At 38.8% G+C, this 26466-nt stretch overlaps 1 protein-coding gene across 3 annotated transcripts in view; it reads left to right on the plus strand.

Annotated features, from left to right (window-relative positions):
- The window catches only part of UBAP2 (ubiquitin associated protein 2), a 144589-nt gene that overhangs the window by 27786 nt on the left and 90337 nt on the right, over positions 1-26466 (plus strand). For all 3 annotated transcript variants that reach the window (XM_080362085.1, XM_080362086.1, XM_080362087.1), the window contains exons 4-10: positions 83-160; positions 1722-1832; positions 5984-6137; positions 7885-7962; positions 16610-16664; positions 17857-17960; positions 23671-23723. In XM_080362085.1, the coding sequence (XP_080218211.1) occupies positions 83-160; positions 1722-1832; positions 5984-6137; positions 7885-7962; positions 16610-16664; positions 17857-17960; positions 23671-23723 (633 nt within the window). The remainder of the gene's footprint in view (positions 1-82; positions 161-1721; positions 1833-5983; positions 6138-7884; positions 7963-16609; positions 16665-17856; positions 17961-23670; positions 23724-26466) is intronic.

Here is a 26466-nt window from a genome sequence, read left to right on the forward strand (position 1 = left end):
GGAAAAATATAGTGACACTAGGAGACACTTTAAAAAATATATTGTTACCTCAGGTACTTTATTGAATGTTTGCATTTTTCAGGCAACAGCAGAACAGATTCGCCTTGCTCAGATGATCTACGATAAGAACGACGCAGATTTTGAAGATAAAGTGAAACAAGTATGTTTCTTATGGTACAGAGTTTTTATGCCCTGCAATAAGGTGCTCCAAAGCTGGTTTGCATTTTGGAGCTAGAGCATCTGTTTCTGATTTAGATGAGACCTTTTTCAGAAGGATGTAAGTTTAACTAGAAAAACTTGCTCTTATTGTGCTGTGAAGTCTGTTTACAAGAAATTTTGTGGTAATATAGCTCTGACTGTATAGTTACACTGGTGTATTTTCCTTTGTAGACAAGTCTTTAAGCCAAAACTCATCTGTGCTGATGTGTCTTCTAGACTCTATCTTTCTAGTATTGTCCTGATGCTTAATGATGGTCAGAATACAGAGTGCATCAGCTTGTCCACATGTACATGCACATGGGAAAAATATGTCACCCGTGTAAACTGAATTTGCTAATATCTTGTCTGTTTTCAGAAAAAGTAAAAATCTAATAGCTTAAAGATGAATTGAAGTGTTATTAAAAAAAAGTATTCTGACCTCCCACATCTTTGTATGCATTAAAATGGTAGAATTGTGAAAATAAAAACATCATTTGCACAACCATGCTGAGTTTTGGATGTAGGTGCTTGAGCTTCCATTAACGAGTTATAGCTGAGATAATTAATTTGAGCAGTATTGAGAATCCAGGTCCTTGTTCTGCTGTAGGTATTGGTGATTTGAACACATCACAACTCACAAAGAACTTAGGAGTATACCCAGAAGGAGAGAAGAATTAGCGTGAATGTGTTAATGCAGTGGAGGAGCAGATTTCTTTTCCTTTGTAAAACCTCCTCTGAAGCATTATTGTTTTTTCTTATTTTTCATGTAAACTTGTTCTGCTGCTGTGCCCGAAACGTAGTCTTGTACTTCCTGAAGCCCAAGGAACCCTTATCAATAGTGCCTGTAGCTCTGCTGGTGGGAAGGATAAGAACTGACTTCTGCATAAGAAATCTGTAATATTTTATGCTGTGCATATATATTTCTAGCTCATGTAGAGCAAGTTGCAGGATGTCCCATTGCAAACTGATTATTTCCGTCCCACACTCCTGGGGATCTGCACAGCAGGTCCACAGAGCCTGCAGCCATTGCTTGTGCCTTTTATGTGCCCTTGTGCTGAAATGGACTGATAGAACTGACCTGGCTGAAAAATAACGTTTTTCTTAGTGTGGATGTTTTTTCAGGTGGATATGTTCTCTGTCATGGCTTACCTTGTGTTCTCACACAGTGGGATAAAGAGGCAGATATTTGGTGGGGAGGGAGAGAGTATGATACTGGAGCTATCCTGGTCTTTCACATCTTTACCCTCGTATATCTCTGTGGTGACAGCTTCTGCTGCAAGCATGAAGTTAAAAGGAAAAAATAAGTGCAAGGGTGTTTTCTTGATTACGATTTAATTTGTGTTTCATCCTGTGTCTTGTCTGAATGCCAAGCAGATCTGTAAAATGCAGTTAGCCTTTATATAGGAGTTTAATTTACTCTGACATAGTAGCTATGCACTTTCTTGGAATCTATGGTGGTGCTAACTCTTACTTCCTTATGATGATAATTTAGATATTTTAACATGTCTGACTTTTACTGCTAGCTTATGGAAGTGACGGGGAAAAACCAGGATGAGTGCATAGTGGCACTACATGATTGTAACGGGGATGTGAACAGAGCAATCAACATACTGCTGGAAGGAAGTTCAGACACGGTAAGGCTTTACTTTCATGTTAAACCACTCTTTTTGTTTGCGGCACCTTCCTACTTCTAAGAAATGATTGGGAAAGTCATATTTTGGAACCTTTTCATTTCCATGTCTCTATTCAAATTCGTTTAAAGGAAATGTAGACTGGGCAGCTTCTTTACTGCTTGCATGCCTCAGAGTGAGCCAAATCTTGAAAATCTTGTGGGTGTTCAGCTAGTCTCTTGCTGAGTCCTCCGGTTTTCATTTACTTGCAGCAGTTTTAACTCTGAAGCTGAACTCAGTGCTTTGTCAGACACTGGCCTGTTTTTTGCCACAATGTTTGTAGTTACTCTCCACAGCCCTGAGACTGTTTGTACAAAGAGAAACCTTTATAAAACTAAAGGACAGGCAGGTGTTTTAAGTTGTGCAACTTCTGTAAATGTGCAGCTGGAGGAGGTTTCCACATCTAAAAGTTGCATTGACAGCTCTGCTAATGGCAGAAGAGGATAATCCAAGTAGTTGCTCCTTTCATTGTGTAGCTTATTTGCATGACTTTGAAAAACAGAGGAGACTAAACAATGTGTATATAACAATAATGTTGTTTATAGTGTTGCATGGGACATTTTTTTTATCCCAAGAGATATGAGGAAGATATGTCTTGCTGTGGTTGAAGTTTTTGCTGGAGAGACTTGTTACAGTTTATCTGATGCAGTAAACTAGATTCCATCTCATCTAAATAGGGAAAGAAACCTGGACTTCCTTTCTTAATGCTGAACATTCAGTATTTCCTGTGATTTGTCAGGATGTGTACGCTGGCTTATTGTCAACGAGGAAGCTCACCCCACACACACTCTAAATCTAGGACACACACTTTCTTTTCTATCTGCTTTTCACTTATAAGAGTTGAGGTAATCTAAGACGCAAGTATATAATACTGAGTGAGATGGTAAGTTGGGAGTAGGAAGACAGCATCTCGATTAAATCTGTCTTGGTAATGTGCTGGTTTTGTGTTTTCTTGTATTTGCCATTTTCTAGTTGATAATAGTTTTCTGGTTGATAGAGAATATTAAATGCTTTCTTATTTTAGCAAATTGTTATAAGTGATAATGACATGGAAGAAACTTTCTGAACTCATTTGTCAATTAGATGCAACATATCCATATGTTCTGCTCTTTTGACAAGTCCCTCTGAACCCACTGGCCTCTGTAGATGAAATGCAACTCAAACAACTACAGACAACTTAAAGGGCTCAAGTAAGTAGGAGTATTAATTGAAGGTTGTGAGGAAATGTATTCTTTATGGAAGTTTGTGGGCCTCCAGTTTGAAGGGTTTGCTTTAAGGCCAGTGTACTCCAGAACAGTTTAAACATGGACTTGAAATTGGAAGCAGAGGTGCTACTATTTCTGAATGCAGGTTACCAAATATATTTTTCTATTTTCTCTTTGCTTTCGTGCTGTATAAGTCTTTTCTACCTCATTTGGAAGAAGATGTGTCTATCCAGTTTGAGAAATTAGAAGAGCAAGGACTGATAGCTAGAATGTCTATTTGTAATTTCTTCGGTACTCTGTCAGTTTTGTATTTTTGTTGTTGTCATTAATGCTACGGTCTTTAAGGCTTTATGCTGTATGACTTGGTCTTGTGAAGACTTTACTTGCAATATTTGTTGCAGTCTAGCTTTGGTTAGACAGAGGCTTGTGGGTGAGAGTAGAGAAGGGCATATGTTTCTTTGCCCAGGACTTCCATTCATTTAACTTCTTACAGGCGTAAGATCCGTTTTATGGCCAACTGTATTTTACTTCCTAAACCTTTGAAGACAGAACAAAGAGGACCTTTCAGATTTTTCTTCTGTCTAAGGCCAGCAAGAAGGCTTCTGCTACTTATTTTTGGAGGTCAGCTGGCATTTGGGTTGCCTCAGACATCCTGAGCTGAAATTGTAATCAGTTAGCTCCCTTACAAAAACAGACAGCTTCAGTAGCCTGTGATGGATTCCCATGTCCAGGGGTATCACCATCCTTTACCTTAAAAGGCATGCCCAAATTCTCAAGGCTTTCCTAAAATTATGTTGTGAGAAAGCATGAATCTGGTGCTTTTGTAGTCATACTTTTACTGATCCTTCCTAAGTAATGTAAAACCTTGCTAAGGGGAGGCTGCTTCCTTTTAAGCTTTCCTTTAAGCTTAAGGATCATCCAGTTTGGGGTATTTCTTTAAATGGTCAAAGATCTTTTGGGTCCATGCCCATCAGTGAAATAGTAGTGCATTCTGAACTATATAGACTTGGTTCTTCAGTTGTCAATGCAAGTTTCTTTTTTTCTCCTGTGAAGTGATTCTAGAGCTCTAGTAGTGTTTTAGTGTGTAATGCAGTTACACAGGCTACAGCAGGCGAAGCCATATGATAGTTACTGTAGGAAACAGTTTTCTGTTGCACAGAAAACATGGTGTGGCCCCAACACAGATTTTTATACTTCAAATATGTGCTGTCTGCTCTTCACCCAAGTTGGCTTATGGTGGTGTAGTTTATACTGAGGATGAAATTGAATGGAATAGACTACCTTAGCTTACTGAATTATTTGGTATATCACTTCTCATAGAACTTGTTTAGAAACTGCTCATATAGAATTCACTTAGCATAAGTAAATTTGTTTAGCGTAACTTCTGCAAGCTGTGAACTTCTGAACTCTCAGCTTCAGTAAGTAAAAAAGGCCTCAGAGTCTTTATACTAAAAGATAAGGGGAACTCTGTCCTTGGAGGTAAGTAAAGAAACAGAACAGAGTCTAACAAAAGATGACAACAGGAGAATGTTTTGACTATTGTCAAGAACTTGTTTTCTCCAGCTGCAGATGGCACCCACTTGAGCTGCTGTATGCTGTACCTTGAGAATAAATTATTTGTTTTAGAAGAATTTCTGGAATCCTTGCCTGAGTCTTCCCAAGCAGATATCAGCCTTCTTTCTCACCCGACATGTCAAAAAATAAGAGTAACTGTTCTCTCAAAGGACACACTGGAACATTGAGTTTATATACGTAAAATGCTTTGCTACCTGCTTTCTCGATAGCATTAGTTTTTTCAGTTGTAGGTAGCTTTGACTAGTTGATCATTGCCTGCCTCTTGAGGGCTGCTGATTCTCTGTAGTCTGAATTTGTGAGGAGATAGGACAGGACCTTAAATTACTGATAGCTGACCTTTTTTGTGCCTGTCAGAGGTCATGGCTTTAGTGTTTCACAGTTGATGACACCTTATTTGCTTATGCAAATTTCCTGATTAAAACCTTACCTAGACTATAAGCTGATAGAGATGGGGACACATATATAAACATATCTGCCATCTTAATGGTTTGCAAATAATACCTTTCTTTTTTGCTTTGCAACTATGGCTCAATAGACTAACCATGCAATTGCATAATATATGAGGTGCTGTGCTATTCTTAGCAAGTGGTTTAGTCATTTTATTTTCAACTCCTACAGATACTTCTGTGAATCTGATATGATCCCTGAATTTATTTTAAAGATGCAGTTTAATATTAAAGCTGATGTCTGGACCTTGGTCCCTTGTCTTGTTTAGACATAGTTTTTCCTGTATTTTGTTGTGTGTGATGAGCTGTATCTGCTAAGAATGGATGGCCTGGCTTATCATGGCCCCTGTTTCTCTGGTTGTCGTTCTGCCATTCTGTTTGTTGGTGCTTGAGCTCTAGTACTTCTGGATAATGTTTTTCCTTTTTCTCTTTCCCCTTAGGCCACATACTTACTCTCATCAGTCACCTGTTCAATGACGCTTATATACATTTTTTTGTTTCCTTGGGAGAAAAAGATAGCTCTGTGATTGTTTCCTTGCTAGATTTATCAAGGTAGTTGAGAAGGAAACTTTTGCTTGCTTCCCACGTTTTGTGTTGTGGTTGTGTCTAGGCTTTTTCAAACTAGTGAAAATCCACTATAGCCAGAAATATTTGGGATTCTCACATTTCATAAGACAATCAGTTTCTAAAACATGTTTGTTTCTCATCTCTTCCCCAAAATACAGCCTGTGTTTCCATTTTGTATCGGTGTAGTTTGCAAGTATTACATATGTGATATGCAAATATCTGGTTTTTTACTGTGAACTGGAGAGGTGTGACATGGAAGTGTGCACTGAGACCTGTCTTTTCCTTTTTGACTTTTATATCTAATTCTATTCTACCAAAATAGACTTCTTGGGAGACGGTAGGGGGAAAGAAGAAAAACCTTGGAAAGGAAAGTTCAGAGAACAAAGAAAACAGAGAAAAACGAGGGGACAGAGAAGTGAGTCGTGGACGGGGAAGTTCCAACAGACGGGGAAGAGGAGGCAGCCGTGGCCGAGAGTGTACGTATAGGGGTTAATTTTTAAAGATTCAGACACTTTCTTGTACCTCAAACTGGCTGAGTTAAGAGCAAATGCTTAATGGAGTGAAGTCTATCTGAACTATAGCTCAGCACTGAAGGGCTGACAGCTTGTTTGTGTGACAGGTATGCTTCATCTGTCTACGTGACTTGGTTTTGGGATGGTCTGTGCTTGTTCGGAGACGCTGATTTTAATTTAAATTTCTGTCCTCTTTTGATTTAATTGATCTTGTGCAAACTGCAGTTCTTTCACATAAGATTTTGTAAATTGAGTCTAAGACTACTTGAGAGCAAGTATGCTGCTGCACAGCTGGCACACTTTTTTGTTTCTTTCAATGAAAAAATGATCCAACTTTGATTCCCTCTCCTTTTGAGAGTCAGAGAACCTGAAGATGTTGTCATCCTCTTGTAAGGGGAACAAAAAGACTGGGATCATTATTAGTCTCTAGCATATATTACTCACATAAACCAATCAGAGGTGAGTTTCTAAAACATCGAAAATTCTTTGTGAATTAAAACATTTACAAATTTGCTACAGTTTCTGCAGGTGCAATAATACATTGTACAAAAGCAAATTGATGTTTCCAAGTTAGGTGACATCATGTTAGTTTCCTGTTAGATACATGTTGCTTTTTTTTTCCAAGTTTTATCAGCAGTATCGAGGGCCATACACAACACAGCTGAGCAGAGAAACTGAAAGGAAAAAAATATGTTTGGCTCTTAACTTAAAAGGAGAAAAAATATTTACTGTATTAGTCAACTCTTCTAATTAATTATTGGAATATATTCAGATATTGTGTCTATGAAGACATTGTGAATCTTTGTAGAATACAATAACATGTAGATATGAAAAAATAGTAATAAAGCTTGCAGCTGTACTTAGAATTAATTTAAATCAGATCCATCCACATAGAAGTGAGGGGCAAATTTTTTTTTTTTTACAGACCCAGATCCTGCTTGTCTCCTTTTATAAACTGGAATTTAAGATTTTTCAGATGGCTACCAAAGCTTGATATTATCTTCCCAGCTTTATGTCCAAGTGTTGATGATTTTATTGCTGCCATTAGGAGTTGTGCATTACAATACCTCAGCAATGTTTTAAGTGGCCAGTCAATTTTTGTTGTTATTGTTTTTTTTTTCAAGGAGCAAGACATCTTTCAGATTACCTCCTCAGGAGTTTTCTGCAAAATAGTTAGCTTGCAGTGTTTTTCTAATGCCTCACCTTCACCCACTCATCATCCCTCTGATTTGAATACAGAGGAGGGTTCTTTTAAGTTTCCCTGGTTGTACAGGGATTTGGTCTGGATGTACAGGAGAAGAGTGGTGTTGGTAATTAATCCTTTTCCTTTCACTGCTGCCACTCACTTTGCTTCCTTGATAACATGCTATGAGGCAGCTATATTTCCAGCTCATTAAAGAGGTTAGGCCATTATTAATAGTGTAGGCTGAAAAATGCTGTGCTGCCTTTTTTTTTTTTTTTTTTGAGAAAACAGAAGTGTTTCTACTGAGGGACATTTCCCTAAAAGGGATATTTTGCTTCCTAATTGTCCTGTGCAAAGTAAACATATCTTGCATGTAGCTAGGCCCCCAAAGAAGAGGACTGACTGAGATTTGTTGACTGGCTTACTCTAAAATCTTGCATTTTCTCTTGCAGTTCAGGTTAAGCAGATGGCTATATTGTCTCATGTATGAGTCTCTAAAGCTTCTCTTAAGCTGTACTCTTTCCACAGTTAGAGCTGAAGAGAATGGAGTGGACAACAATCAAGGAGACAGGCCTTCAGACCGTGGGAAACGTGGCCGTGGGAGAGGTGAGATGGTGACATTGGTGTGGGACTAGCACTGATTTCGTGTCTCCCATTTATTTCTTTAAACACTTCATTTTAAGCATTTGTTGGTTATGCTTCAATTCCATAAGCACTTCAGCCACCTTTAATTTAGGTACCTCCCCCCTCCCTTACCCCTTGTCATGTCTTGGTCTCAGAACTTAAAAGAATTGACACAAATCACCTTCATGGTAATGTCCTGTGTAACAGGCTGTTGTGCTTTGGCTGTGGAGAGCTATTTTCCCAGATTGACTCAAGCTGGCCTCCTGTGAGTGGGAGTGCACTGGGCTCCTCAGGACATACCTTGGCAGCAGGGGAGTACAAGATTCCATATGCAGGGCTCTCAGGGAGAGATTGGATGTGTACCTGTGCTGTTTCTTTGGGGTGGATCCAGTTGTCAGGATTGCCTTCTGTTTTCTGTTCCAAATCAGGAGAAGCACAAGCCACCTTAGAGGCTTCCTGATTAGAGAAGGAATTTAGCGTGGAAGGGTTGATGAGGAGAATTGTGGAAGAAGAATACTGCAGAATCTTAGGTACAGGTCCGATCCTATCCCGTAGAAGAGATCGGAAAGATGCTGATAAGGGATTCCATGTGGAATCTGGGGATGTTTAGTTGGTTTGGATTTTCACAGGTTGGAGTGGAAAGAGGCTTCTTTTCTTATAACAGGAGGAATGAAGATGAGTAACCAAGGTACAGCACAGATTGCATGGGGAAGTGGATATTAAATGAGTTAAACTGATGAACTGCACAGCAAAGCTGATGTACTTAATAAGCAAGGTCTGACTCACAAAAAAATTCTGCTTTCAAAAGACTCTCTTCTTTTTGGAATATCCAGTAATGAGGCATTCAAAGATGGGCACATCCAACTTCATTGTCTCCAGATCTGCATCTTGAAGGAATGGAAAGATGCAGAGAAATGTATCTTCCAAAAGGCTGTGAGAATGACTTGGTTGTGCCTGTGAATCAGCAAATATCAAATGGTGTGTGCAGAGAAGTAGTTTTGCAGGGGAGGGTGTAGTATAGTTCACAACTCTAATTTTTGTTATGTTAGCACTGTTAATAGATGGAATGTAAGTCTTTTGATATTTGTTTTATAAAATGATCCTTTACATTCAAATTATAAAGATTTTTTTTTTTTAAATTGTTGGATGAAACTTAGAGGTTAATTTCAAATGCAGTCTCTTTTTTTTTTCTTTGTAGCCTTATGAACAATACACTGCTTTTGTTGTCAATACTGTAGCTCTCTAGATTAATATCATATGTCTCAAGCTGAAGTACTTAATCATCAGATCAAAGTGACATAATAGATTGAAGAAACAGGAACAACTTCAGCCAATTTCTGTTCACTGGCTTAGTGTACGTAATATTATGGTATCTCCTTACCAAACATTTTAGATTGTACATTCATGTGAGTCAAGTATCTTAATTAAGTGTTCTCATCTGTCTGAAATAGGCCTATTTTAAGGACTTCAGAGTCATTATATTACACATGTGTATTCTGTGGAAGGAAATACCTAATTTAGTTTTATAGTGCAAGTTCTTGATATCTGCAGGGAGTTGTATAAAACTGTGTAATTTACTTCTCAGTATTTCAGGGATGCATGACCTTCATTCTTAGGGTATCAGTAGAAATAATAAAAAAAGCGCTTTCTGCCATTTCATTCAGTAGTCTTAATAGGGTAGGCAGTATAAAGCATACAGACATCACTGGTTGCTGGTGTGCAGATAGGGGATTTGAAGTAGATATACATTACTGACTGATTAACAGAAAGCAAAAAAGCATCACAGGATGTGTTTCAGGACACAACCTAGCTGAAATTGCTCTGCCCTTGTTCTTTGCTTGCTGAACTGTGGTGTAAACTTTGACTTGGAAAGGATTCAAGGAAGTTATTTTTTTAAGATGGCCTTCCCATCAGTCTTTTGAGAATTGAATTTCTTGAATGAGTTTAATTTTCATGTGAAAAATACTGTAATGGTGATGGATGGTGATTTCATCGAAGTGATCACATTTATGTGCCAGTATTGCACAGATTTTTAACTGTTTGGAATGGAATCTCCTGAAGGTATTGTGGAGGAAGATGGTTATGTCTTTAGGATTGTCAGCTCTTGAAACATTTCCTTGTTTGTTTTAATCAGCTGCATTGTTATAAACAAACTGACAGCATTACAGTCACCTTTTTTTTTTTTTAATTAATGCTGCTGTTTGAACTGTTCTCACATGTTCATTTTTGAAGTGCAGGTCTGGTTCTCCCACTGTCCTCCACCCCATGTTGAAAAGGATGTGGTTGAGCTAGAAAAGCCTGGGAGGTATGGAGAAGACTGCATTTATGAGGTGTGAGGAACAAGCAGTTATGGAGGTGGTTCTTCATACATGTAGTTAACCACACAGAAAGACTTGGGAATTTAATCTTAGAAAAGAGCAATGCCAAAAATAGGAAAAACCACATAGGGTTTTGATGTGTGTAAATTATCTTTGGAGCCACAAATAGTTGAAGTTTAGGAGAGGGTCTAGAGAAACTGCACTCTGGTTATGGCTCTTGTACTCGTCCCTAGATTATCTAATTGACCATAGCCGGTAATGGGATAGCAGGTAGATGAACTTCTGGATTTGATTCAGTGTAGAGATTGTTATAGATTCATATGTAGCAGTTCTTCTTGTTTGCAAAGTGAAAATGGATTTGTTGCTTTTACTGCTGTTCCTCTGTTCTGTTCCTCTTCATTCTTCCAGGGCAATGTGAGCGTGCCATAAATGTGGATGCTGACAGCAAAACAGAAAAATGAAAAGGAAAAACATGTTTCAATTTTGGACCTAAACAGCATGGCGGAGCCTTTCAAGCTCATTTTTCTGCTGGCTGTATAAGAAAGCAAAGTAGCTTATGTTTTTGTAAATATCTGACTATAGCCTTTTTGCTTTACCTGATTCTGCATTGGTTAAGAAGCTGTGTGTATAGTGTAATTTTTTTTTCTGAGATTAACCAGAATTTACCTCTAACATAAGTTACTTACTTTCTTTTAAAAGCAACTTTAGAATTGAAAGTTTTCCAGACAGGCTTCTAAAAATGGTCACATGCAGTATATAAAACTGATGCAATGCTTCTAGCTTAATGATTATTAATAAGACAAAAGTGATTTGAATTATTAAATATGACTTCCATGTTTGTTTTGGTAGTGTGGAATGCCTAGAATACAAACATGCTATTCTTAGACTCTTTATCTCTTCTTAAGGCTTAAACCTCTGTCACCTCAGCATCTGCTGGGAGGGTGTCTGGCTCTGCATTTCCAGAGCAGAGACCAGGGCTGTTCAGTCACTGTGTAGTCAGAGATAAGCACAAAATCTAGGATGTTGCCTACCCTTCAAGTCTGCATTTCCTTTTACTTTCAGCTCTTCTTAACCTTTCCTTTAGGTCTTTCTTAACCTTAAGTTGTCTTCATCTAATTTAAACTTGTCAGTGTGAAAATCTGAGTTTTGAAACAAATCACCTATGTTGCAGTGGAAGGATTTAGATCTGCAAAGCTCAGCAAACTGGATTTTCTACAGAACAGGCTATTAAGTTAATGGTCTGGGCTGATCAGAGCTGTGGTGCTACACACTTTTCTCATGCTCCCTTGTAGTGTGTGTTTGTTTTTGGAGGAAGAAGCGTTGTGAATCAGATGAACAATTCTTTCCATGCATGGACGGTACCAGAGTGAAGACTTGATTGTGTGATTATGAGTGTTTTGAACTCCCAATGCATTTTAGTGGAAACAGAAAATCCCACCATGTGCCTGAGTGCAAGTGTTGACTTCTCTAGAGTTCATTCCAGGAAAGGAAAGTGTTAATTGAAGAAGTGATGACTAATGTGAACCTAGTCAACTGAGGTGGACATGCTAGAGAGCAGAAGAAAACCTCAGCAATACACAGTTGAACAATGTTAAAAGAAACAAGAACACATTTTAAATACTTCATCATTTAAAAGAATGTTGAATAAGGGGTAGGGGTAGTAGCAGGAGTGTTGATCAGAATCAACTTCAAATGTAGTTCCCCAGTCCTGGTTTCCTGGAACAGAAATCAGTAAGTAATGCTGCCTTGATACTGTAGGCTCTTGTTTGTAGATCCAAGTATAAAGTAATGTGAAGAAATGTTATGAGGTTTTATATGAGGCTGGGCATTTTGTTCTTTGTCTAATGTCCATCATTTGCTTTTGTGTTCCACATACTGACTGATTGGAAGAAAATATATTCCTGTAGACTCACTAGAAGATTCAATGAGCTGCTGCCAAGTCACTTGTTCTCTTTTTGTGGGTAGTTAAAAATGTTGATAGAAGAGTTGCTGATTGTGGATTACTACAGGAAATTTTTTTTTAAGACATTGACCATTGTGATCTAAACCATATAAACGCATCTTTTTAGAGGACTGTTAAAGCTATACTTTTTACGTTACAGGCATGAGCTGGCTTTAGTGCTGGGAGGAATTGGTCCTCTCTGCTGGTGTATTTGAACTGTATCAGAGGATTGTTCTAACTTTAACCAAGCCAAAGTAAAAAAAAAAAAACAAAGGGGAACATGCAGCATGGTAGCTGGGGGCAACAGATTTTTTTGGTGGCTTAAGCTAGTGTAGAAGGTTATTAGTTTTTTGGCATTTAACAAGGTTTGGAGAGCTGATCCAACAACAAACTAATAATTTTTTTTTTTCTGATGGTGATTTTGTTCTTGCTCACTGGTACGTGCAGGAAAGAGAAGCCAGATTGTGGTCACTGGTGAGGAAGACCTTGGCTGTAGTAGTTCTGATTTAAATGGGTTTGAGTTACTGTGGGATTGCATGCTCAGAATTTGGTTCCGCACTCTGAATTGCAGTGTGAAGCCCCATTTGTTAACTGACCTTTTAGGCACTGTTAAAAAGCATCAGAAGTTTGCAAATATGGGCATTCATAGATTCTTCATGATTAACTTATTTGTGTTTGAAGTCTATGCCTTCTAATTGTTTTAATGCCATATGTTAATTTTGGCAGCTGAGAAAAGTAACTTCCTTATCATGAGAGTTTAAGAATATATTAATGATCCGATTGTGTCAAAGACAGACTTTCCCACTGGCATCTTGTATTGATGACCAGGGTATATGAGATTTTGTGTGTGACTTAAAGTGGTCTTTCAGTCGTGACTGTTCACTGTCTCCTATTTTGAATTAGTTCCTTGTAAGTATCTTTTCTAGCTTTGAATTTAGTGCTTTCTGTAACCTCACTGGTTTGGTACTTCCCTTTTGTCTTCACTAGAATGTTTTTTTTGTTGCATTTGTTTAATCCTAATTTCAGTATAGACAGCATAGACACAGCTTTATGAAGTTAAGGGAATCCACGTGAAATTCAAGTTTAGGATTAACTTTCAAAGTGATCTGGTATAAAAAATGCCTTGCTGGCTAGTAGTCTAAGACTATATGTGGAACTTTGGGAACAACATGATTTCTTTCTAGTGGTTTCTAAAATTGTTAGAGGTTCTTGTTGCTGTTTTTAGCCAGTGGTTTATTGTGTCCATGGTGGTACAGCGTCTTGCACATGCCTTGCTTGCTAAAACTTCATTTTCTGTTTATTATGCGAAGGTTATTCTTTCAGACTTTTGCACTTGGGAAACTGGGGAGACTTAACTCCTCTTCTGAAATCTATTTGTGCTTTTGTGCTAGGTATTCCAACTAATCTCTCTGTACCTAATGTCTGCCTCACTTGTAGCTGAGCTTGTTAAAAAGCTGTTGATGTCTCTTCTGTGCATGGGGTTTAATGCTGTATTGATAGCTGTAGCAAATAAATTTATTATAGAAATGGCACCTACAGTGTTCCAAAGTCAACTTGTTTGTCTGGCTCTGCTCTTTAAAAAAATAATTTATTGGGTGGAAAGATAATCCGGAGTGCACTGACTTCTGTGCAGCTGAGAACTGTGACCTTGTTGTGCTGTGTATCAGCCTCCCTGGTGAGGGAGTTTAGGTGGGCAAAGGGTTGAAGAGCAGTGGAATAGGTATCCTGAGCAAGGAAGTTCAGAGGCCAAGCTACATTTGGTTGTGTACAGCAGTGTCTGGGGCACCATTGTTATGGCAAAGAGCACAGCTTCACACATGGGCTTGGTGAAGAGCGATGGTGATGGCTCGGTTGCAGCTGTTGTTACTTCTTTTCTAACCTCTATCTGTTCTCTCTACAACCAAAAAAAGAGTAAAGAGAGGAAAATGTAGAGGTTGCAGGCCTGGCGTAGTGTTAGACTTCAGTTCTGTGTTCTTGTCCCACCAAAACTCTTGTGTGTTGCTGAATGGGAATCCTTCCTCTGCAGGTTTCCGTGATTCCTCTGTAGATAGCAGTTTTCTTCTTGTATAGGATATGGGTAAACTCTGTCATCAAAATGTGTGTAAAACTATCCTAATATTTTGATGCTTTGAAGAAGTCCTTGAAAATGTAGGTAGTAGACAGTTTAGAGGTTCAGAAATGTCTTTTAAAACTTGGACAATGAACTAGGGCAAGGGGAGTAAGGGGTTGTGTGGGGAGGGAAAGGCAAGTCGTTAAAATAAGAACTTCCTAATCTGGTTTTACCATATCCTGGACGTACTGCTCTTACTGAATTTAGGTGGTCTCCTGAAAATAAGTGATAATTTTGATCCAAATTTGAACAGTCTATCATGGGTAATTCTGATCTTTGGTCAACTTATATTGTTGATATAGGATTGTATGTTCTGGTCTGATTAACTTGTAGGTGCTTGGTGACTTACAATTACCACAGATTTTTGTCTTAAAAATAAAAATTGGTATGTTCTCAAGCTGCAGCTCTTGACCTCCCCTTGTTCTTGTAAGACAAAATAATATTTGTAGTCTTTCTCAACAAAACACCTAACAAACTGGAAAAGACTCAGATATTGAGGTCCTACAAAAGGAAAAAAAAATCTATGTGGAAATGTGCTGCTGTACTAAGTAGTACAGAAATTTTCACTCCTTTTTGGCAGTATTCAATATGCAAAAATAAAGCCATTCACTGTTATCAGGAAGCTTGTAAACTGAGACTGGTAACCAAAATTGGAGGCAACAAATATTTGTTGCTGTCGAAATAGAAATGAATATGCTTGTGGTTTTATAACAAGGAGGTTGTTTGGATCATATGAATGGGGTGATTTTCATGTTGGTAACTACGATTAAGGGGGAGGCAGAAGGAATGTGTGGTCGCAGGTTGCCAAATGCACAGGAGGGTAGAGGTGGACATGTGGACTGAGTCAGAGGAGACAACTGGAGTATTAAAACCTCTCAAACAAGGAGTGACAAGGAATCTCTTGAGACATCCGGGTGTACAGGAAGGCTGGGATTCTAGAGCCTCCTAGGCAAGAGTGAGAAAACAAAGACAAAATTTTGAACAACATCTAATGATTTGGCAATAGCAGTCTCATGTGCCATGGGTCTTTAGCTAAGTCCTTTTCTTGGCATTTGGTTCTACTTTACTAGATACAGAAAAGAGTGCAAAGAATTCACTGGTAACAAGTGATGTCCATATTGAGACCACTACTGTTTAATATCTTCATCAGTGACATAGACAGTGAGATCGAGTGCACTCTCAGCAAAGTCTGCAGATGACACCCAGCTGAGTGGTGCAGGTGACACACCTGAGGGACAAGATGCCATCCAGAGGGACCTGGACAAGCTCGAGAAGTGGGTCCCTGTTAAACTCATGAGGTTCAACAAGGCCAAGTACAAGGTCCGGCACCTAGGTTGGGGCAACCCCCGGTATCAATACAGATGGGAGGATGAAGGGATTGAGAGCAGCCCTGCAGAGATGGACTTGGGGGTGCTGGTGGATGAAATATGGGACGTAAGCCATCAGCATGCGCTTGCAGCCCAGAAGGTCAGTTTTATCTCGGGCTGCATCAAAAGCAGTATGTCCAGCAGGTGGAGGGAGGTGATTCTGCCCCTCTGCTCCGCTCTGGTGAGACCCCACCTGGAGTCCTGTGTCCAGCTCTGGAGCCCTCAGCACAGGACACACATGGACCTGTTGGAGAGGGGCCAGAGGAGCCACAGAAATGATCCGAGGGCTGGAACAGCTCTGCTGTGAGTACAGGCTGAGAGAGTTGGGGTGTTCAGCCTGGAGAAGAGAAGGCTCCAGGGAGACCTTATTGTGGCTGTTCAGTAATTAAAGGGTGCTTCTAACAAAGGTAGGAACAGACTTTTTTGCAGGGCCTGTTGCAATAGGACAAGTGGTGATGATTTTAAAGTAGAGGAGAGAAATATTTTACAATGAGGGTGGTGATACACTGGCCCAAGTTGCCCAGAGAGGTGGTTGATGCCCCATCTCTGTAGACATCCCAGGCCAGGCTGGATGGGGCCCTGAGCAACCTGATCTAGTTCAAGGTGTCCCTGCTCATCGCAGGACAGGTTGGACTAGATGACATTTGGAGGTCCTTTCCAACCCAAACTATTCAGTTTTTTTGAATTGCAAATTCTGCTAAAACAAAGTCTTAGATGAACTGTGGCTTGCTTGCCTGTGTTAGGGAAACAAATTCTCCTGTGATAAAATATGGGAAGTAAATAATATTTAACTATGGCAGTTTTCTTCTTCAACCATAGCATTTTCTAATGTGACAGACTAGAGATTGGTGGCTCCTCTGCTGTTGCTGTTAAATGGTGTTTTCTCTCCTAGGGTTTGGACGTGGCAGAGGGAGAGGAGCGGGGAGGTTTTCAGCCCAAGGCATGGGGTAAGAAACATGCAGAGCACAGATTTTGGCAAGGATCAAACTCAGTGGCAATATTAACTGACAATATTAGTATTGCCACTGGATGTATTAATATTGCTGTATGTTTGATAAACCAATATGGATTCAAAAATTCACAGATCTGTTAGATGATTAATGGATTATTTTTGTCTTAAAGCAGTGTTTCTAACTAGACACACCTGTACAAACCTAATGCAAGTTACCTCAATATCTCAAACTTGGAGAACCCATTTGTACCTCTGAGTAGCAGCCACATAGTGCTTAGGAGACTGAAAGTTCTGTGTGGTGCCTATAGTCCTAGGTCAATTTACAAATAGATTTGGTTTGGTGGAATGTAGAACATCCAAGTTCTATATAAAACCAGAAAGACTAGTGATTATAAACTTTGTTTTGTTTTTGAGGTTTCATGCTTTAGGTGCTTGGAAATACATGGACCCTAAAACAGAATCAAAAGAAGTTACTAAGCAGCTCTAAATTTGTTCTCAGTTTTGTTGGAATAACTTGCTTTGTAGGTGTAGCTTCTATTACTTTCAGTCAGTGTTTGCATGTAATGACATGTCATGTAATATCAGTGATGTCATGATGAACAGAAGGCTCATTCTACTTCTCTGGTAATCCTTCTTGTTCATAGTTCTAGATGATGAACTGAAAAGAACGTTCTTTTCAGTAGTTCATTTTGACCTTTTAGCTGCATCTGTGTGTTTTGGCTTTGGTGTCAGGAGTGTATTCTGAAAGTCTTTCTGATTTTCCGACTCCTGTCCTGTGCAGGTCTGGTGCTCTGAAAGGATAAGATAGTGGTTTCTCATCAGTCAGCCCCCTGCTGAGAAACTGTCAGCTGAGAGGGGCTTATAGTTGTGCATATAAAGTAATGCTTTATGAGAGTGGGAGGAGTAGGTATGCTATTTACTGCTTTTTCAGGAATTGTTGTTTTGGTTCAGTTTCTCTACATTAATTTTTTTTTTAGTCTACTCTCTTTTTTCTCCTTCTCTTTTCTCCCTTTTTAATCTATATCTGCTGGTAGAGGAAAAATTTCTTTTGAAACCAAAAATATCAAGATAAAGTATGTGGAAATCGAGATGTTAAATCTAATACAACTTCAGCTAAAAATGATGACACTTGTGTTCGTTGAATGACCCATGTGTTCTCTTCCATTTTTTAACTTTTAAAACTCTAGGACATTTAACCCTGCAGACTATACGGATTCTTCTGCCACTGATGGCTTTGGGACAAAGTCAAAGATTTGGGAGGCTGGTCAGAATGATGCAGATGATGGAACTGGTAAGATGCTTCAAGAAGTGGAAGGATTGGAATGAAGACCTATAGCGAATTGCAATTAAAGTAACTGTTCTATTAGTGTTCAGTTATCTTCTGAAAATGTGAATATATCTCACCTGAGACTGATATTAGCTCATTTTTATAGCTTAACTGCTACTAATGTGCAGAGCACATGCTGTAGCCTGAGTGACTCTCTGGTTAGAATGAAGGGAAGGCAATTTGCAATATTTTTGTTTAGTATTAAAAATCCCTTAAGAGACAAAGGGATTTGAAGAGTTATTGGAACAACCTTGTACGTGAAGAACTGTTTAGGTACCTGGAAGTACTATTTAAGAGCTCACCTAATGCAGTTAAAGAGTTTAAGTCCTACTAAAAGTGGATGGTCCACAGACATTGGGCAGTAGGATGTGACTGTCTAAGAGAAGAAAAAGAAAGGAAGAACTGTTTACAAATATTACTCCACTCGGTGACACTGGAATGGCTTTGGAAACTCCAACAGTGCAACACAGCAACGAAAGTAAAGATGTGAGTGTCTGGGGCGGAGCAGAGTTCCAAGGTCTGCCACCTTTGAATAGAAAAAAGTATTAACTAGAGCACGAGCAGGCACTTGAATGGAAGCCAAAAGACCCGTCTGGCTGTCTGAAGATAGGGGAAGCTATGTGTTCCTGGATGAAGTTTCAAGTGTGAAGTATACACTCCTGGCCAAAGACAAGAGACCGATGTATCTTGAAAAATAACTACTTAACAGTGGTGTCGTGGTGATTCAGGAATGAAGAATGTGACCGTCTTGTCTGTGACTGGGAAAATAGGATACCTTGCTTCTTCCTATATTATGTGACAGGAGATGAAGATAACGAAAACTCTGTCAGAATGGAGAAATTAATGTACATTATTGTCTGTATTTGGGATCCACTGAGTGGCAGGAGAGAGATTATTTTTTTTCAACTCCAGCAAAGGGTAACTCTTCTGATATCTTCATTGCTGAAGCCTGCTCAGGTGACTTTTTTCATCCACCCCTGTGTTGAATGTGGAAGGAAAAGACTGATGTTGGAGTCTAGGCCATGCTCCATTGAGCTCTGCTCTGATCTCCTGGAAATGCAGCTTTCTAAGTGTCATACAAGCCATTTTCCACTTAACCAGAGAAGGCTATAACAGGCTTAGAGTTTAGGAGAGCTCATTAGGCAGCTCTCTTGTCCCTCTGAGTGCCCTCTAGTCCAGTGTGGGAGAGTGGCACTGAGTATATTAACGGTTATTGAAAGGGGGCTCTTTTGCCCAATAAGGCATCCTTCCAAGGAATTGCTTTTGAAATGACTTGGTGCCATACTGCAAACACAAATGCACCTTTTACTTTCGTTTGTGTTAATTTTTCAAATAAATTTGTCAGCTAATGAGTTAGAAGGACACCTGCTAACTCTAGCTAGCTTTCATGTGCCTCCCTTGTGGCAACCTCAGTTCCTTCTTGCAGGAAGAATGTGACCTGCTTGTCTGTGATTGGGAAAATGGGATGCCTTGCTTCTTCCCATATTGTGGGAAGTCTTCAGAAATGGAGGAATTCTGTCTAGGAATAAGAGTAGCTTGGTGTGGCTAAACAGGTCCCTGTACGAGTACCAGTGTGTCTACATGGGAGGTTTGCTGCTGAGCAAGCAGACTGATGGAAATTCAAAGTGTACTCTTCGATGTGTGGAACTTCTTTTTGGATGCCAAGAGCATTCATGCCGTTAGGCTGTGCACACATCACTGAAAACTGCACTCCACTAACGCAGCTTACGGCATGTATGTGAAAGTGGGGTAGCATGATATGGAGAAAAGGGTGTGAGAAGGCATGTAGGAATTTTCCCTGGCCTTGTCAGATTAATGGTTCTTAAGGCTATAAATGAGTGTCAGTGTGGGGAGTTCCTGCAAAATAATTTGACTGGTGGGAATTTAAAGTAAACTAGTTAAGAGTAAATGTTCTTCTTGTGTGCTAAGTACCTTTTTCCTGCTAGTCTTTATTTTCAGTGCAAATGGAAAAGGCACTGTAACTGACAAAACAAAGCTATCTGTCTATATATGACTATAGGAAGAGTGTTTTATTTTACAGTGTTTCTTCTTTAGACAAGTTACAGGAATGTCAGAAATAAATCCCTGAGCCAAAATGAAGAGATCTCATTAAAAGAGTAAGCTTTGGAAGGGAATAATTCAGTTTTGTCTAAGTGGGAAATATGTTCAACCTTGTGATGCATCTTGAGGGCTGTCACTGGAGGATGCAGCTTGGGTGATAGTTTTAAAGCAGGAGAGAGAGTGCTGGAAGGGAAAGTTAAAGCAGGGGTAGAGGCGAGGAGTGGCAGACAAGGTGTGGGGCTGGAAGCACGTTGTACAAAGTTGAGCTGTTGATTTGGCTTGTTGATCACAAATATTAGTTTTTGGTCTTTTTTCTTTTTTTTTTTTTCCCCCGTAATTTACAGTCTTATTATATTAGTTCCAAATCAACAGTCCTGGTAATAAGTTAGTAATGTGGAGTTAGTAAAGATGTGAGTGAGGGGGATGTGTATGTATGGAAATCCATAAAGCCTGCAGTTGGTTAGTGAAGGATGTCAGATGAGTATACACAGAGGAAGGGCAGGGTGGAAATCCCTCACTTCATTCCTCATTACCCAGTCCCATTTTGTTTTTCATCTGAAAAGAAGGAAGACAACATTAGGTCATACTAGGTACTTGGAAAATTAGTGTCTTTCATCTGCAGTTACATTAAAAGGAGATAACTGGGCAACTACTTGGAGAAACAAAACGAGTTTTGTGTATCAAAATGTTTTCCGAAGATGTCATGCAAACATAAACTCTCTATGGAATTCTGAGTATTTACTAAGTATTTCCTCTTTAGCAGTACTGAGAAAGGATCAGTGTCAACATCGTCAATTAAAAAGCAATACACAATTTGTTTCCCAAATGTGGTTGCCCCCATACGTGGTCTGAAAGTGCTCTAGAACCCTTTGTCCTGAATTGTTGCAGATGCCAGAGGGAGTAGCCTGAATGAAAGGTGTTCCTTGGTGCAATCTGTAAACCTGTAGAAAAGCTAGCTGGTTCTGTGGAAGGAAAATTTGGTGTGGTTGGTTGGAATAAAAAGAGGGTGAAGAGTGAATCTTGAACGGTTCATAACATTTAAAAGAAATTGTATTCCAAATAATGCAGCATGGGTTTTCCTCCATACTGATTCTCAGAGAAGTAATGTATAACTGAAAGGCAAAGAGAAAGGACAGCTGAGAGGAAAAAAAATGACGAATCCTTATCCAAAAGGGAAGAAACTTGAACAGTGTGATTGATGTTTTCTTACAGGCCATGATGAGTGTTCAGTCTGTTACTTTTTTGTAAGGTACAAGGCAGCAGGATAGCCTGAATGACAGATCACAGCAGTTTTTATAGATTATGTTGGATGAGGTCACTTCTCATCATAGGTTATAAAAATGATATTGTGCTCTGGTAATTTACTGATACCTCTACTTTGATAGAGTTTCATAAATTTCACAGGAAAAAATTGCTTTGTTATCCTGGCTGTGAGCAGCCTTAAATGACTCCGAAACTGAAGAATGGCAAGAAAGAAAATAATGAATTGTAGTGTAACTGTCAAGTGGAAAGAAGGGAACTTTGTAGCTTGGAAGTTAAAAGGAAGGGTTTTTTAAGACTCCTGTAAAAGAAGGAACATTTTAATGGAAACCCTCGGGTCATTGTAGAACATGAATGTAATCCAAAAGGAAAAGATAAGTTTGGGATAGACCAAAATGAAATTATTTTGGGCGTAATATCTACAGCTGATTATTGAAAAAAGGAAAAAAAAAAAGTCAAGTAATGTGAAAGGAAGTAAAGAATTGGAGGAAAATAAGTGAAGACTTATGAAAAACATCTATTATACTTCTTATTTGCTGTAACTTTCTAAAACTGAACTTGTTACAACAGGAAACAGGAGTCACAGATAACCATCTAGGTTGAAGTTACTGTGACTAGAATCCTTGAAAACAAAAAGCATACTTTCACTGGAAAAGAGAAATGTTAAATTATGATGAGGCATCAAGAGTTGGACTTAATTTGTCTGACTTCTTCTGTGTTCTAGCAGACTGCAGCTCTGTTGTTAGAGTTCTGTTACCAACATGAGGTTTGTCTTCTACAGAAGCAGGCCTTGCTCTGACTGGTAGGAGATAAATATAAGCAGGGCAAATACCAGAATATTGTTTCTTTAAATGAGAAATATCAGAGGAAGGGATCCTCTGCTGGTTAGGAAAAGGGAAAGCAAATCAACAGTTTCTCTAAACACTGCTGCTCATTGTGCTTTTCCTCCTTTCCAAAATTTCTGTGGAAATGTGTGGATTAGTCTAGAAATTTGAGGCACTGTAGCAATCTTGCTGTGCTTGGATATGATTATTAGTTACTTTTCAAGTGCATCGATGTTATGCAGCATGTAGAAACCTTGTGGTTAGGCTGTCTGATAAGATGTGAGCATGAGATGTTTGAGGCAATTCTGTATTGCTTCACAGAGCCAACACAGTGCAGATGTTACCTTGCTCAGGATCGGCAGAATAGTTTCAGATTCCAAGGTATAAACCGCTTCTCTTCTCCCCACTGTGTGTATATCTTTGTAGTAGGCTTGGTCACCTCATGGGATTAGTGCCATTCAGCCCTCTCCTGCCCCAGATGCTGCTTTGTAAAGATGTACGAAATAATGCATTGATGTAGTGATAACATTAGTATGAATGGGATTTGATGCTGTCTTTAGGAGGCTTGTTTCTGGGTGAATGTGTCTCAGGGGTTCATGGTTAAATAAAAGGAAACAATTTAAGCGATATTTCTTTTGGTTTTGTACTTGATCGTATCACTTGATGATAGCAGGAATTTAATGGTGATGTCTTCTTCACTCTTGGTTATGTGGTTTAAATGAAAGCTCTGATTGTTGCCAGGATAACCATCCCTATAGTTACGCTGGTGGGCAAAGCCTTCAGGCCCTTTATTGCTCTTGCATGTCTTATGTAAGGGATTGGGTTTTTGCATCTGTAGGATCATTTCCTGTCGTTTCCCATCACTGCATGCAGTGTTTGCCAAATAAACTGTGCCACTAGTTTTGGGAGAAGTGTTTTGCAGCTAGAGTGGGAGCTTACTGACTCTCCTACTGCCGTTATATGGATTATATATGTTTTAAAATAAAATTGCTCTGTCATGGAAGGGATTGGGATTGTTCTGTCCTGAGGAGAGTATTAACAGGTTGGAAAGGAGCCTCAAGAGGTGTACCTTAGGTCTTCAATTTGAGTATATTGAAAGTAGGATTATGGATATCACAGCAGGTGGTGTGGTTGTGTTTTGTTCAGGCTCTGCATGAGTTTGTGCATGAAACTGGGAGATCCCGTGGAAGGGTTGAGTAACCTCTCACTGTTGTTGGGGACATAGCAGGGTGTTCTTCCAACCTTTGGTATTAATTACTGGTTGTAGACATGGATTCATGCAAATTATGTCTGGCACCATAGTGAGTAAGAATTCCTGAACTCAGAGATTAAAGGAGAGGAAAAACCTGCCCAAAACTTTTTTATCTGGAGACCAATTTTACAGAGCTTCCCATGTTTCCAACCACCATCTCCTCACTTTGTGTTCCAGTAATAATGAAAACAGGATTGCTTATAAAGCAGAAGTGTTGAAGTATGACATTGTACTTTTAGCTTGTAATGGTTTTCTTTCCTTCCCAAAATTACAATAGGAGCGTGGAAAAACTCAATAGAAGAGTGGACAGCAGAAGACTGGAATGAAGATGTAAGTGTACCTTGTTGGATTGACTGATTGGTTATTTACCCTTTTCAGAGTTTGTGTTATCTTTGAAAACTGAATGTTCTAAATAGTAATTTGGTGTATGCATCCAGTGATATTTCTTACTGTGTTTCTTGCTGTAATTCCTGTTTAAAAATATGTATTTAGATAAGCTAGATAGTTAGATATATTTTTAAATAAAATTGAACCAAGGATCATCAATTTATTTTGCTGGGTGGACAATACATAGATGGTAATTTTTTAAGTTCTATCCCCAAATAAATGTTAGTGCATTATAGTTTTCCACTGCTCAGTGCTGATGGGTGCTAACTGCACGCTTCCCTTAATATTGTGTTAGGGATTTAAAACCATGTTATCACTATACTTTTATGTAATCAAATGCTGAACTTGCTGTCAGCTTTAGACTCATTTGATGTTTTTTGTTTGAAATCTTCATAATTGTTCCACTTCATGTTCATAATATTAAAAAATGAGCAAGTAGTATGCTGAAGTGAGCGCTTACTTGCTTCATTCCTGTTGTTTCGTCTTGATGGGTTGTCTACTCCTACAACAATTTTCGTTCTTGTTCTTTATGAGACAAGATGTCTTCATGTCAGCAACATATTTGGCATTTCTGATCATCACAAGTGAAAATTGCATTTGCGATTTCACATTTTCAGCTAGTGTTAAAGCTTAAGCAGTTCAGAAAACATGAGGTAGCAAGACATGTGGAAAGGATTACTTAGCTTTTAAGAAACTTTTCATCTGTGATAGGAACATCCATTATTTCAAGTTTATTTTCTGTAGAGATTGTCTCAGAAGTCATCCCTTTTGCCTCCTCATGTAGGGTGACATGTCAGTTTTATCCCTAGAAATGTGTGAATGTGTCATGTAACAGATATGAAAACTCTGTCCTTACCTAATGAGAGGGCTGTGTCTTTTGAGAAAACGAAAAGAATCTCTAAAATTGACAGGTTTTCTCTATTGGTTACTGTCCTCAAAAGCCAGCATCATTTTTAAAACCTGTCCTCTATTTCTGCAGTACATGCGAGAAGTGGATTAAGAGCTAAGGATACCAAAAATTTCTAGCCTAGTTTCTCACCTTTTTTTGATGCTTGTACAATGAAGTGTCTCTAGTAGCAGAAAGGTATTGAGCAATGCTGACTAAAGATAGATATTTTTTTTTTTGATTAATTATTAAACCTGCATAATTTGCACATAGATTTTGAATGAGCAGCAGATGAAATCTCCAGCCTGTTGTTAATTTTTATTAATTTTAGAGTGCTGGGAAAGTCCCTGTAACCTAGGAGAGAGTTCTTCACGTGCTGATGTTCAGAAAGAATGAAAGAAATGGCGAGCTGCAGACAGTCATGCAGAGAAATCTGGACCTCTGCTAGACTTGACCTGCTCAAATGAGTAATGCTTTGATACAGCCAATACCCATTTGTTTTATGGGAATGAAGGAACACCTCCAGAACAAGGGCCTGTTTTCTAGAAAGCAACAGCTGAATAATGTTCAGGATTTTAGTAGATGATGAAAAAAGAACAGCTGAGTATGATCTCCTAAAGCACTGATGCTGTGGCCAAAAAGAAACCAAAAGGAAGGTATTGTAGTCATTTGCCTGTAGGTACTCTTCCCTGTCTCTTAATTGTTCTTGATTTATATTTCTTCATGTGAACTCTCCTGAACTTGATTATGAAGTACTGCATCCCATTATTCATTGCTTTTACAAAAGTTGTGAAAAATAGCTAAAAATTATTTACTGATAGGAGAGGTGCTTGAGAGTAAGATTTTTATTTTACTGAGTCTGAAAAGGTTACTTTATTAGAATATAATGGGCTCTGGTTTTAGCCTAGCAGAAAAAGGTATAATATGAAGCTATGGCTAGAAAATAGAGCCCTGCATTTAAATGTATAATAAACAAACAGTTCTAGCAGCGTGACTAATGATAAAAACAGCCAAGGAAGCCGATGTGTTTGCTGTCTGCGTATAAAGACCAGGTGTTTTTCTGAAGAATACTTTTCTTTGAATGTGGTGTTTTCTGTTCAAATACTAGTTATGAGTAGGTGAGCGAAATTTAGTGTTGCTTGACCTGAGAAGGATTAGATTTTTGGGTGTAGTAGTCCTGTGCTGGAAACTGGATGAAGGCATTTTCTGTACAGTATTGGCAGTCTTGATTTTTATTTGAAACAACAGCAACACTTTAAAAAAAGGAAAAGAGTTTGTTTTAGTGGGAGTGTTTCCTTTACCAAGAAGCAGCATAAGAACTTATTTTAATTTCTTTAACTTCAGTACATCATATCAAAACAGTAACAAGGTTTTTTTATTTCTGATTTGTTGATGTTGAGTTTTTATGAGGATGCTGGAGTATATTATATTTTCCTACTATCCTCACCTGTCAGTTGGCCATAAGAGCTGGTGGATAGTTGTTAAATGTATTGTCTGTTTGGTGATTAGAGAATGATTTTTATCGCAGGAGCAGGAGCTGAAAAGCACAGGCATTTCACTGCAGATGGAGAAAATACTCTTTGTGAGGCCAGCATTTGCAAATGGTTCATGACTCTTGATACAGTTATGAGAAAATACCAGAGCCTTTGTGAAAGATTTGTGAGTGTAGTGTACTGTGAGCATAAATAACTTTGTTAGGAGCCAATAATACTAATTCTAAGAAATACTGAATACATCCGCATAACAGAACTTTTCAGCTGCTGCTGCATGAAGTATGGGTTCTGACGAATGCTGTAATCG

Source organism: Nesoenas mayeri (genome assembly GCF_963082525.1).
Source record: "Nesoenas mayeri genome assembly, chromosome: Z".
Classification (NCBI taxonomy): domain Eukaryota; kingdom Metazoa; phylum Chordata; class Aves; order Columbiformes; family Columbidae; genus Nesoenas; species Nesoenas mayeri.